The sequence below is a fragment of the Anser brachyrhynchus genome (genome assembly GCF_964034855.1).
Source record: "Anser brachyrhynchus genome assembly, chromosome: Z".
In the NCBI taxonomy this organism is placed as follows: Eukaryota; Metazoa; Chordata; class Aves; order Anseriformes; family Anatidae; genus Anser; species Anser brachyrhynchus.
This window is the reverse complement of record NC_137697.1, coordinates 8,973,141-8,986,891: the sequence shown is the minus strand read 5'-3', so window position 1 is coordinate 8,986,891 and position 13,751 is coordinate 8,973,141. Positions and strand designations below refer to the sequence as shown.

The following is a 13,751-nucleotide window of genomic DNA, read 5'->3' as shown; positions in this document are numbered from 1 at the left end:
TCAGATATTTGCATGCTACTTTTCTTGCAAGATCATGCTTTGCTTTGGCACACAGGAGAATTTGCTTTCAGAACTTGGATTGGTCAGTGAAAGACTTTATCTTTTGCACTGTAGTATGTTGCAAAGTTGAGAGAACTGTAGTGAATAAGGCAAGAAGGACTGATTCTTTGATACAAACCAGTTTTTCAGGGTGAGAGTTTTGTTGACCTTTCCATGTTGTATCATCTTACATGCTGCTGGCACATGGACATTTTCATAGGCGACCACATGTGCTCATCATACTTTGTAGTTTTAGGTCAAGTATTAATTTGCAGAAGAGTTGAAAATCCTCAACTGAATATGAGTCCATGTTCACTTGGGGAAAAACAGACTCAGGACATGTCAAACTGAGTGTCCCAAGCAGTGTTGCTGTAGTGTGTGTCCAGCAGCAACACGTAAGGTGTAAAAGTAAAAATAGCTTCTTCCAGTTTAGCGTTTCAAAGTTAAAACTGGTATTCTTTGAAATGATCTAAATGACTCAAAGTGAATGCTTTGAGAGTAGGTGCCTATATCAGGAACAGGAGCAGTCAGAAGATGAGCAACAAGAAAATGCATGTGGATAATCAGTGCAGAGAGCTGATGGTGTGAAACAAATCATACATGAATGCTGAAAGCAAAAATGCTTAATAACTGTTGTTGAAAGAATCATATCTGTTTGGTTAACTTACAGAGTGTTGTGTCCAACAGAAATTAATGCAATTTTTTATTTACCTGTAATTAAAAGCTGTTTGAATCTGTAAAGGCTGTGTTTTCTAACTTTAAAGTACATGGTTTGACAACTTTGCTGCTTTTGCGTAGGGTTTCTGTGGATTGTATTTAAAAAAAAAAAAAAAAAAAAAAAACTTTTTCTTCTCTTCCTTTTTAGTTTCCCAGCTGACTGTTGATACTCCATATCCTAATCCTAGCTTTTTGACAACACATGGGCAAGGTAACTACTCTTTCTCTGCTGGAGGAATGGAGGATTTTTTTCAAGTAGGCTTTTTCTTCTTTATTTTCATCCAAAATAAATGGAGTAATATTTGCCTACCTTTATCCTAGCTTTACAGTCTCCTGGTATGTCAACCCCCATGTTTCCTTCTGGGAATTCCATGTCTCACCCTGGTACATCTATTAGCGGTATGATGGGTCCGGAGATAGTATTTTCTGGAAGACACAATGGCATCTGCATATACTTTGCTCGGATTATAGGGTGAGGTGTTCATGTAAAACCGTCACACAATTCATTTCATAATTTTTCTGTCCTGTAACACTTGTAGGTGATGGATTCTCTCGTAATAGCATGTAAAGATAAGACTAATAAAGTACATTTATTTTGAGATTTCTAAGCAGCTGTTGATATAGCAGATTCTCTTTACAGCTCTATTAATAGTTCTACATTCAGTGAATGGTTAGGACAGGAAAGTTGCTTAGACGTTGACCTTGCAATATGCACAACTCTGAGAACTTCCGTTTTATTTTTTAGTCCTATGAGTCCTGCAGAAATGCAGGACTTGCAGGATCAGAATCCTAGCTTGAAGTCTTTTCTGTTAGGAAGCTTTAAAAACAGTGTAAAAATCAGAATGACAAAGCCAGACTAAAGAAGATTCTGTTATGTGGATGTTGGGTCATGTGTTTCTAAACTCTCCAACCAAGAACAGAGCTCTTCTTATGTTGGTTTTCCCCCTTTGCTGGGTGGGAAAGATTTGTTATGACATTTGTTATTTGTTTTTTGGCACTCGTTTGCCTACATTATATTTCCAGAGAATAATATTGACCCATCTATAAATTTTTTGAGAGCATAAACCCTCATTAGATTTAAGATTTAAAATTTGAATTTTTTTAATTGTCTATACATGTGCTATGCAGAAACATACAATGCCATCGTGGGTTGCTGTTTTTTTATTTATTTAATTTTTTTTTCAATGTTTAATTTTCATCCAGATCTTTGTTAGACCTTGAATCAAAAACATTCCTATTTCTTTAAGAAATTCTATGTAGAAAATGTGCAAACTTGTGATACTTGTGGCTTTTAACACAATTCTGGTTTATATTGCAGAAATATTTGGGATGGCAGTATAGTGGTGGAGCGAGTTTTCAAAAGTGGCAATCGAGAAGTTGTTGCAGTATGTAAAAGTTTGTTGTATTTTTAAAAGTTCCTTTCAGAATATCTCTGAAGCCCTTTATACATTTATTCCCAATTAAAAACTTACCAGGAAAAAAAAACATAATTCTCATTGTAATGTGTTTTTTTATTATATTTAAGTGCTTAGCTATGAATTAGTTGTAAGTTAAAATCTTTTTAAGTTACTATTTTGAATGTTACCTGTTATCAATTGTCAATGGCCAGTTTCTTCTGTGTTTAGTGATTTCACTTCCTTTATTTCTGCATACCCCATCCAGACAAAGCCTAAAAATGAAATGATTTGGTGGATTAGAATAAACATTGCAGTTATATAAGTACATAAGACAGTTTTCCAGCATCTTCCTCACTAATACCTTTGCATTTCACTTTTTGTTCATGGTCAAAACAACAAAATGTTTTCTGACTTCGAATGTTAATATAATCCTGAACTGAGTAACTTCAGCAATGCAAAAGTAACTGTTACATAAACCTTCCTCCTCCAGTTACAAGGCAACTGGGAGACTCAGGAACACCCTGGCAGTTACAGTTTGTCTTAGTGATGCTCAGTCATTGTGATTCAGAGTTGGAAATGGTAAAACACAGCTGATTTGTCTATCAGAGAGTCAAAGAAAGTAGTGTCTAATATTGTATGTCTTAGGAGGACTACGTCCTTTTCACACTTTCCACCCCTCCCTAAGAAGTGTGGTATAACTGATATGGTGTTATAGTGATAGCATTACTATTGTGCAGCTTATTTGTTGCACCCTCTTTGTATTTGTCTTTTTAGTGGCTTTAGCTTAAAATTGTAAACTTTTGGAGAAATGTTTTGGAATGTCTAAGCCTTCTGTAATGAAAATTGCTGTCTGTTGCAGGTAGAAAGCAGTGTTCCATCCCATGTGCTGGAATGTGTACTACAAGAACTCAAAGGTTTACAAGAATTTCTGGATAGAAATTCTCAGTTTGCTACAGTAGGAGCTCTTGGAAACCCAAGGTATTATTCTGTGTGTTATGCTAGTCGTATTTAATGTCCAGCTCTTGAAAATTAATCCATGCACATCTGTTTGTTGAGTTGAAGTCTATATGGTCTTCAGCTTCAACTATTCAGATGCTAAAAACAATGTGTTGGATTTCATCTCTTTAAAATATTCAGTATTTGTCATCAAATTACTATCTCTCTGTTTTGGAATTGCAGTTTCAGCACACCAGCTAATCTCCAACAGAGGCTCCTGGGTTTCATGAGGCCTGATGGTGGAAGCTCTCAGCAAGTGCAACAAGAACTCCAGAGGAAATATCACGGTATGCAATTACTTTTAAATTAGAAGCATAAGGGAATTGTGCATCTGGATGTTGAAGGGCTGTAGAACCCTTCCTATGAAGACAGGCTGAGGGAGTTGGGGTTGTTCAGCCTGGAGAAGAGAAGGCTCTGGAGGTACCCCATTGCAGACTTCCAGTACCTAAAGGGGGCCTACAGGAAAGCTGGGGAGGGACTCTTTATCAGGGAGTGGAGTGATAGGGCAAGGGAGAATGGCTTTAAACTAAAAGCGGGCAGATTTAGATTAGACATTAGGAAGAAATTCTTTCCTTTGAAGGAAGTGAAGCACAGGCACAGGCTGCCCACAGAAGCTGTGGATGCCCCGTCCTTGGAAGTGCTCAAGGCCAGGCTGATGGGGCTTTGGGCAGCCTGGTCTGGTGGGAGGTGTCCCTGCCTGTGGCAGGGGGGTTGGAGCTAGGAGTTGTTCTTAAAGGTCCCTTCCAAACCAAACCATTCTATGATTCAATGAAAAGTAAAGACAAAAATTGTTGCAATTATGTTCAACCCATGTAATAAGTATGCCCATTATATTCTTTCAGTGAATATAATACATCTTGCTAGTTTTCAGTGTAGTCATTTCATTCAGACCTGAGCTTTAAAGACAGTGTACGGTGTTAACCAAAGATGTAATTATAATAGTTCTTTTTAAAAGCAAATGCAGGTAATCAATAAGAATAGAATATGTATGTTTTTGTTTTTATTTATTTTATATTCATTATAATACATATATAAGAAATATTTATGAATAATCAAGGTAAAACTTGATACTGATTATGGAAATCCATTGCAGTCACATGAAGCCATACTTTTCAGAAAAGACTCCTCCTAGTTTGCAATAAACGTGAACAGATGGTATTTGTTTGGGGGAAATGTTAACAAGGAACTTTCCTCCAAAAAGCTAAAAAGCATTAATCAAGAATGGAGGAGAAGAAACATTGGAAATTTAAGAGACTGTTTTTGTAAAACCTCAAAAATCGACATACTAATTCAAAACATGTAAAACATAGTTACTTGTTGACGTTCTCTTGCTTTTTCAGCTGAGGCACAGTTAACTGAGAAAACTTCACTTCAAGGCATCCAGCAGCTTGTTCGCAAAACCTGTCAGGCACTAGCTTTATGGAAATTGCTGTGTGAGCACCAATTTAATGTTGTTGTGGGTGAGCTTCAGAAGGTATGATCTGAATTACCTGACTTTAATTCTTACATATTTAATAAGCCTGAATTTCTTTTTGCTATGTAAATACTCCTAAAGGGGTATTACTTTAACTTACTGTGGGGCAGATTATGAATTTTAAACTGGATATAGATTTTTATTCAGGATGCAAGTGTTTATTTTTAAGAGACTTCCAATAGTATTGATCTCATCACCCAATTTTAGCTAACTGGATGTGTCACTAACATTTTTTATTAAGTGTGTTTTAAAAATTGGTATGCTGAAACTTTGAGCACATTCTGCAAGATGTGTACTGAAAGGAGTAGACTAATGTTGCCCAGCCTAGAGGAAATTGTTTGCTTTACTGTTATTAGAGGGTTTTTTATGGTGGAAAGCAATAGTGTTGTAGAGACTTCAGACCCTGCACTTAAGAGTGCAGAGGTCTAGAATGTGTCACAGAACAGCTGACGTTGGAAGGATCACCTGGAGATCATCTAGTCTGCCTCCTGCTGCTCAAAGTAGAGTCAACTCTAAAGCAAATTGCCCATGTCTAGTCAGGTCTTGACTAGACATCTCCAAGGACAGAAACTCCACAACCTCTCTTGACAACCTGTTCCAGTGTTCAGACACCCTTACAGTAAAATAACAATAATAATAACAAGAAGAAGAATAATATATCAAGGAGTTATTTCCTGTGTTTTAACTTCTGTCCATTTTATGTTGTCTTGTTACTGGGTACCACTGAGAAAAATCTGGCTCTGTCTTATTTACACCCTTCTACCAATTATTTACAAATATTAGGAAGATTTCCCCCTCCTCCCATCCCAAGCCTTCTCTTCTCCAGGCTAAACAAGTTCTTTCAGTCTCTCCTTGTTTGTAAGGAAGGAAACTTGCAGAACTATGGGTGCTACTACTCTGTACCCTCTGCTAATCTTGGATTTGCATCTGTTAATTATATGAAAATTCAGCATTCTATTCTAGCACTTCACAGAAGAATTTATTATTTTAAAAGTTGTTTTCTTTATCACTAAAAAGAACAATTTTTAAGTTTTATAAATGCCCAAATGTTGAAGCTTTTCACATTGTCATCTTGGGAGTTAACATGATTTCTCACAGGCAGCTTTTCCCTTGTGATGAACAAGGAGTTAACTAATCGTTTAACAAGTAAAACCTTTTTCTCTCCCTACAATAGTTTTAGAGTTTTTGTAATAGTATTTTATTTTAATCCAGTGGTCATCAATAGACACTACTGGCAGCTAGCTGTATATGAGCAAATGTTCCTAATAATTTCAGAAAGATGAACAACTTTCTGTGTAACTTAATATAAAAAAGCAGAAAGATGTTTTTTATAAAGCATTATAAACTTCTAAAAAACATTATAAACTTTTTTAAAACTTCCTTCTCATTCTACATCTGTTGTTGTTTTCATCTATGACCGTACTCAGATGGTTCCCGTTATTAAAAACCGTCATGTACTCATTTTATAGCATGTGCATTCTGACAGTGCCCTGTGAAGTACAGGAAAAACTGCTTATTCCTTTCTCACAGAGAAGTGACACACAGTGTAGGTAACAGGAAGATGTATAGAGTTCTCAGTGTCCTTTGGCACTTGAGAATCTAGTACTTTTCACTGATCGTGCTTTCCTCTCTAATACTTCCCATTTTGCTATATAAGATGTATTTCTGTGCTGTCTATAGTTTAGTCCTTGGAGCTTTGCATGTGTTTATTTTCTGGAACCAGATAACTTTGGTGTAACATTTTGTGTCCAAAACATTGTGCCCAAAGAAGGGCAACAAAGCTGGTGAAGAGAAAGCTTAAGAACAAGTTTTATGAGGAGTGGCTGAGTGAGCTGGGGTTTTTTAGCTTTGAGAAAAGAAGGCTCAGGAGAGACCTTACTGTACTTTACAATTACCTTAAAGGAGGTTGTAGTGAGGTGGGGCTCAGGCTCTTCTCCCAAGCACCAAGTGAAAAGATGAGGGGAAATGGCCACAAGTGGTGCCAGGGGAGATTAAGTTTGGATAGTAAGAGAAATTTCTTTACTAAAAGAGTTGTGGGGCATTGGAATAGGCTGCCTAGGAAGTGGTTGAGTCACCATCCCTGGAGGTCATCAGGAAATGTGTATATGTAGAACTTAGTAGCTTGATCTAGTGGTGGACTTCTCAGTACTAGGCTAAAGGTTGGACTAGATGATCTTAGAGATCTTTTCCAACCTGAATGATTCTATGATTTTTACTTTCAGTAAAATCTTTGAGCTAATGAAATTCTGTCTGTTTTTAGGAACTTCAAGAACATCTAAAGATTACTGCTTTCAAAGACTTGGTAATTAGAGACAGAGAGTTGACTGGAGCACTCATTGCTTCTCTTATAAACTGTTATATCAGAGATAATGCTGCTGTGGATGGTATCAGTGCCCATTTGCAAGATATCTGTCCTCTTCTCTATAGCACTGATGATGCTGTCTGTTCCAAGGTAAGTTCACTTCCAGATTTTATAGCACCAAAACACAGCATTAGAGAGTGTATTAGAATGTAAATGCAGCATGGGATCAAGTGCACCCTCAGCATGTTTGCTGACAACACCAAGCTAAGTGATGTGGTCAACATGCTGAAGGGAAAGTGTGCCATCCAGAGGGACCTTGATAGTCTTGAGAAATGAGCCCCTGCAAACCTTATGAAGGTCAACATGTCTAAGTACAAGGTCCTGAATATGGGTTGAGGCATTATGGCTATTATCAGCTGACAAAATGAGGTTTTTTTGAGACGATTTTTCTATTGTTTCAGCTGTGAAGCTTGGCATAATAACCTGTTAACTCACTCGATGTGAATAATTTTCATTTTCCCACCATTTATCTGTAGGCAAATGAACTGCTTCAGCGATCTCGACAGGCTCAAAACAAACTGGAAAAAGAGAAGATGCTAAGAGAGTCACTGAAAGAGTACCAAAAGATTAGCAATCAAGTAGACCTTGCTAATGTTTGTGCGCAATATAGGCAAGGTAAGAGGCAATCACTGATCTTTTTCTGCTAAGCAGTTTCTGTTATATCATTTCATGACATTCTCTTGTTTTGTTTTGTTTTCTGACTTCTAACTGATCTTACAGTGATGTTTTACCATAAACAGTTTCTTAATAACTCTCACAAATAACATATATCAACCTGTTCTTGTTTAAAGCCTTTCTAGATTTCACCAGCAAACAAAAATAAACACTTCTGTATAAAAGTATTCCTATCCACTTCCTCTGTTCCACTTTCAATTTTTTCCATGCATGTAGTAAAATGTTTCTAGCAAAGTTGTTGGACTGAATATAAGCAGAGGGTAAATGATAGTATTTTGTGGGGTGAGTCTTTATACAATATGAGCTCTTTGAAAGATGGTTCTGAATCATATCTTGTGTAGCAGAAGCTAGTACATAATTTAAAGGAGATATAACTGTCTTAACAGTCAAGATTTCAGCCTTTGTTGTACAAATATGTAATTTCAAACTTAGATATAATCCCAAAGGAATAGGCATAAAACTTTATAAGATACAGACCAGAGTGAGTAGGGTTTATTTTTTCTTGCTTGATAAAATGAGTAGTGTTTGTTGTCACTTAAAATTTGTCATAAATTTAATACAATATCGAATGATGTTATTTGTGGGTTTTGTTTGTTTGTTTTTAATTTTTATTTATTTATAGTGCGTTTCTATGAGGGAGTAGTAGAACTGTCTCTTACTGCTGCTGAGAAGAAAGATCCCCAAGGTCTTGGCCTTCATTTCTATAAAAATGGAGAACCAGAAGAGGATGTTGTTGGACTCCAAGCTTTTCAAGAGAGGCAAGTTTTCATGATATGTTGTTAGCTTTATATGGGGTACTTGATTTCAAGTGACTGGAAAAGTAGCCTTTTGGGGAAGGTGTGGAGGGTAATGACAAGCAAGCATTTTAGAATAACAGACACAATGTAGAGGGTTTTGCCCAACGTACTTTCCTAGAATATAATTAATATGACACCAACTTAATTTGGAACAGAGGGTAAACTGAAATACACAGAAAATATTGTGATCTGAACATTACAGAATTATTTGTTAGAAAGATAACTGTGAATAAACTAGATTGCACGAACTAGCTGATAATACTACCTGACCTTTTTTAATTTTAGTAATTATGCCTACTAAGGTATAAAATAAAAAAGAAGTAGAACTTCATAGATAGTTACAATGAAAATTGTTAGGCTTTTTTGTTTTGCTCTATTTACAGACTTAACAGCTACAAGTGTATCACTGACACCCTTCAGGAGTTAGTGAATCAAAGCAAAGCTGCTCCCCAGTCTCCCAGCGTACCCAAAAAGCCAGGTCCTCCAGTGCTGTCATCTGACCCCAACATGCTAAGCAATGAAGAAGCAGGACACCATGTAAGAAAACTGAAAAAAAAAAATAGTGACTACACTCAGAAAAGTGTGATTAGAAGTGGTGTAGAAAGTAAAAAAAATAATAAATAAAAAAGGACATTTGGAATAGATTAGCATAACAGATAAAAGTTAAGGTTTGTCATGAATTGGCTTCTGTGTGGAATGTTAAAAAAAATGATGATATACCACAGGAAACTAAATAACTAAAGATTGACATGTACATATTCAGTACTTGATGTAATGTAACCTCTTCTGGAATAACAGTTTTGGTCTTTCTTTCCCCTTAGTTTGAACAAATGCTAAAGCTAGCTCAACGTTCAACGGATGAACTCTTTAGTATTGCACTTTACAACTGGTTGATACAAGTTGATTTGGCTGACAAACTATTACAGGTGAGCTCATCTGTATTCAAGGAAATAATTTTTTGGAGGGTTCCACTGGACTAGAAGAGTTAATTGTAATAATGCTGATGCTTTAAAAGAGAGGAGAGAGCAAGCATATAATTGTTGTCTTTATGACCTTTGCAGGTGACTGCCCCCTTTTTGGAACCCTACCTTGTGCGGATGACCAAGATTGACCAAAACAAAGTCCGTTATATGGATTTACTGTGGAGATACTTTGAAAAGAACAGGAATTTCAGTAACGCAGCCCGAGTCTTGGCTAAATTGGCTGACCTACATAGGTATGGATTATATGTGACTTAAACAAAAATCTTGATGTATAGATATTTTAAGAAAAGGCCAATGCCCAAGGCATTTGCTGGAAAAAAAAAAAAAGTGAATGAATGGAATATGTTAGTTTTCAATCTGGGGCATTGAAAAAAATGAAATGTGTATTTTATGTATTATGCATTAGCTTGCAATGTAATTCCTGTTGTAAGTATAGTGTATGAAGTGGTTATTTCTGATGCAGAACTTTATAATGCATTTATAATGCATTTGTGTAACTGTAGAGCAGCTGATTGAGAATCGCACTGTAACTGTGCATGCACAAAAAGGGGGTTACATGGTTTGGGTATAATGTTTTGCATGTCTTAGTAAAATCCAGGAGAAGACACTCGCTAACTTTTCCAGGGTCTAGTTAGAGTATGACTAACTCTGATATAATTATACTTGATACCTATTTTGCACAGTAAATATTTGTTTTGCAGCACAGAAATTTCTCTACAGCAGCGTCTTGAATACATCGCACGTGCTATTTTGAGTGCCAAAAGTTCTACTACCGTATCTTCTATAGCCGCAGATGGTGAATTCCTACATGAACTTGAAGAAAAAATGGAAGTAAGAAAAACTACTTATTTAAGATACATTGTGTCTGTATTACAGCACTTGGTCCACACATTGCACATGGCATTTTTATTACCAAATCTGTAGAAAATTTTCAGTATTTTTAAGTTATGCGGTTGATACTCTGGGATGTAAGGCAGTAACGTATCTACATTTAAATAAGGTAATGTTAATACTGGGTGTATTCGTAAGATTTGATTAAATTAATCCAAGCTTGAAATTGTTTTTACCCAAGGTTGCGAGGATTCAGCTTCAAATACAAGAAACATTACAACGGCAATATTCCCATCATTCTTCAGTGCAAGATGCTGTCTCCCAGCTTGATGCTGAGCTGATGGATATAACCAAGGTGGTTACAAATTTCTCTGTATTAAATGTCAATTCATTACATTTTGGGATTAAGGGGGCATGCAGTGCAAAGAATGATCTTACGTTGAGTATAAAAACTGATAGACTGTTTAGCATTCCTGGTCTCAGAGTATTTATGACAGCCTAGACTGTCTTTTTCTGTGCTTTGATATTTCTTCAGGCTTCAGTACTTTGATTTCTTCCATGTGTTGATATTCTTTCTTAAGCTTCTTAGATTTCTTTATTTATTGGAGTGTCACATTAGAAAATCATCAGCATTAATTACGGCTTCATATAAAAAATGGGAATTATATTTAAGAAGTTAAACTAGATATATTAAATAAAAATCGTTTTCATGTAGTATTTGACAACACCTGTCTGTGGTGCACCATTTATAGTCTGATATCTACCGTGTAAAGTAAAGAAAAATTGATTTTAAAAATTTATTCTTCATTCTATTTGAAATGCCAAACCTGGTCATTTTTCTTTCAGCTATATGGAGAATTTGCTGACCCTTTCAAGCTTTCAGAGTGTAAGCTTGCAATTATACACTGTGCAGGTCATTCTGATCCTATCTTGGTGCAAACTCTCTGGCAAGAAATCATTGAGAAAGGTAGGTTTAAATGGACTAAGATTGGTTCAAACTAGAAGTATAGGAAAACATTATAATTAAAGCTTTTAAGACTGATTATGTGTTGCTACTGATAACATGGTTCAGGTGTAGTGCATTTTTTCTGGAATATTCTGTAACATATTTGATAGATGTAATTGATGAGCAATTCATTAATGTTTGTACCTTTGGTTTGTTTGCCTAAAGGAGAAAGTCTATCCTGACAATGACTAAAGAGTCTTAAGGGAGTTCAGTGCTTTTATACCACTGACAGCAGCAGAAGCTTAAGGATTTTTGTCCATTTATAGAGAAGCAGAGTACTGGGCACATCTCAACAAGTCTAGCCACTCAGTTGTGATAATCTGTCTCAACCTTTATCATGAGTTTGTAATTCACTCTCCTCCTGTTTTTTTTCTTCTGTTTTGTGCTCAAGATTGCCAGTGTGCAAACATTGGCAGTGATTTGAGAGAAAACATTTAGTTGTAGTTTGGGTTTTGGTTAGTTTTTGGTGATGGTATTTTACTGTGTTTTTTTGTATATTTTTCTTTTTAGTAGATTTACTTGCATGGAACTTCAAGGAAGCAAAAATCTGTGAATATACGTGCATGCTTACCAGAAAGGGCTGAATTTTCACTTTGATCTGTTGACTATGTGCTGACATATATAGCATACGATTTTTAAGGTGTTAGTAGTAAATTTATCTCAGTGTAGTTGTGTGTAAATTTGGAACTTTTTTTTCTGAAATTCTATTTGAAATGATTTCTTTTCTCTTTCAGAGTTGAGTGATAGTGTGTCTCTGAGCCCTGCTGACAGAATGCAAGCGCTTAGTCTAAAGATGGTATTGCTTGGAAAAATATATGCTGGCACACCTCGTTACTTTCCTTTAGGCAAGTGGTTTAGCCTGCATAGTGAATAAATACTTGCATTACTTGAATGCGTCTCGCATTTCTTTCCAGCATCTTTAAAAAGGTTCTAACCTAAGAAATGTCTGTCTCTTTAAAAATCTTATAAAAGGAAAGAAAATTGATAATTTTATCTCCTCCAATGCTTGTGATACTACATAATTGCTGTAGTTTCTTGTGAAATTTTTCACTATAACTGGACCAACGTATTACTTCAACCACCAGTAGTAATGGAGTTGATCTGGTGGTACCTGGGAGGTGCTTTTCCTTTTTGTCCAAGGAATTAGTAACAAAAGCATTGTTCTTGTAACTTGCTCACTGACTTTGACAAGGAACTTAGGAGAGGAAAGCAGAAGCAGAAATAGAAGCAGAAATAGAATTCATAATTGCCTCAAATCTTGTAAATGTATTATAATTGTGTGTTTACAAAATCATTATGGCTTTTACAGATGCAATTCCTAGAATTTACCTAGGGATTTAGCCAGAATATACAGATCAATCTTGAACGGAAAGTAAATGAAGCCTAGAAGGCAGCAACAGTTGCTTTTGGATAGCTGTGCAAATCACAAAGTAGTTAAGTTTGTATTGAAGTACAAAGTAAAAATACAGTTTTACGCATGTAATAAGATTATAGGCAAACACATTTATCTGTTGTCTATTGAAGCATCCACTGCTGCCTGCAGGGGCACATTCAAAAACAGAATTCAGTAGATCTCTGTATCCTTTTGGACCTTCTTTCTGTTTTGGAGGTGCTCAAACATTCTGACAACGTGGTATTATGTAAAAATCTGGAAAATGTTTTCTAAAATAACATTGGTACTGTAATAATACTAAAATATTGTTACTGACACTTAACCATGATAAAGATGCTGTAGTGTTGAAGGTAAAGCTAGTTAGTCTAGCAAATGAAATGATACTATGTTTTGTGCTGAAACAAAAGGTAGTGTAATTTTCTTAACAGAGCAGTTCCATAGTAGAACTGTAATAAGGTGTCTGAATAATCCCTCTCGTGTTGCTGATAGCTTAATACCATTTTTGGTAATACCATCTTTGGAGGTAGTTACATTTAGCATATCCTTTCCCCTGTGCAACCTGGGAGAAACTGTTGCATCTGCTTCACAAGTGAAAAGTGCCAACAAAGGTGTGGAAGACAGAAAATCAAACTTAGAGCTAATAAATCACTTTCAAATGACCTTCTTTGCTAAACTGCCATTAACAAGTTGGAATCTAAACATCCCATTTTATTTTTCCTCCAGATTTTTTAGTGCAGTTTCTAGAGCAACAGGTCTGTGCTTTGAACTGGGATGTAGGTTTTGTAACATATACCATGCAAGAAATTGGAGTGCCATTGCCGAGGCTGCTTGAAGTATATGACCAGTTGTTCAAAGCACGGGTAAGGAAAATAGCCACACACAGAACAAAAAGGAAAAAAAAAAAAAAAAAAGGGTGGGTGGGTGGGAATTTTTTTCAACTACTATCAGAATTTTTGGCAGGAAATATAAAGAAATGTAAAGTTGTGATATATCTAAGTATCAACTTCATAGCTTTTTTTATTCAAAGAGTTTTAGTGCTGTTTTTTTTTCTGTTGATTTTATTCACTTGAATCCTAAAGTG

The 13,751-nt window shown here is 35.9% G+C and overlaps 1 protein-coding gene across 1 annotated transcript in view; it reads left to right on the top strand.

Moving 5' to 3' along the window:
• NUP155 (nucleoporin 155) overlaps positions 1-13,751 on the top strand; it is a 30,707-nt gene that overhangs the window by 13,923 nt on the left and 3,033 nt on the right. Inside the window, exons 17-33 of the mRNA XM_080572867.1 lie at positions 905-967; positions 1,078-1,228; positions 2,075-2,141; positions 3,013-3,131; positions 3,333-3,436; positions 4,490-4,623; positions 6,884-7,075; positions 7,462-7,600; positions 8,283-8,418; positions 8,841-8,994; positions 9,279-9,383; positions 9,519-9,673; positions 10,142-10,271; positions 10,513-10,626; positions 11,118-11,238; positions 12,012-12,122; positions 13,394-13,530. Of these exons, the coding sequence (XP_080428993.1) occupies positions 905-967; positions 1,078-1,228; positions 2,075-2,141; positions 3,013-3,131; positions 3,333-3,436; positions 4,490-4,623; positions 6,884-7,075; positions 7,462-7,600; positions 8,283-8,418; positions 8,841-8,994; positions 9,279-9,383; positions 9,519-9,673; positions 10,142-10,271; positions 10,513-10,626; positions 11,118-11,238; positions 12,012-12,122; positions 13,394-13,530 (2,132 nt within the window). The remainder of the gene's footprint in view (positions 1-904; positions 968-1,077; positions 1,229-2,074; positions 2,142-3,012; positions 3,132-3,332; positions 3,437-4,489; positions 4,624-6,883; positions 7,076-7,461; positions 7,601-8,282; positions 8,419-8,840; positions 8,995-9,278; positions 9,384-9,518; positions 9,674-10,141; positions 10,272-10,512; positions 10,627-11,117; positions 11,239-12,011; positions 12,123-13,393; positions 13,531-13,751) is intronic.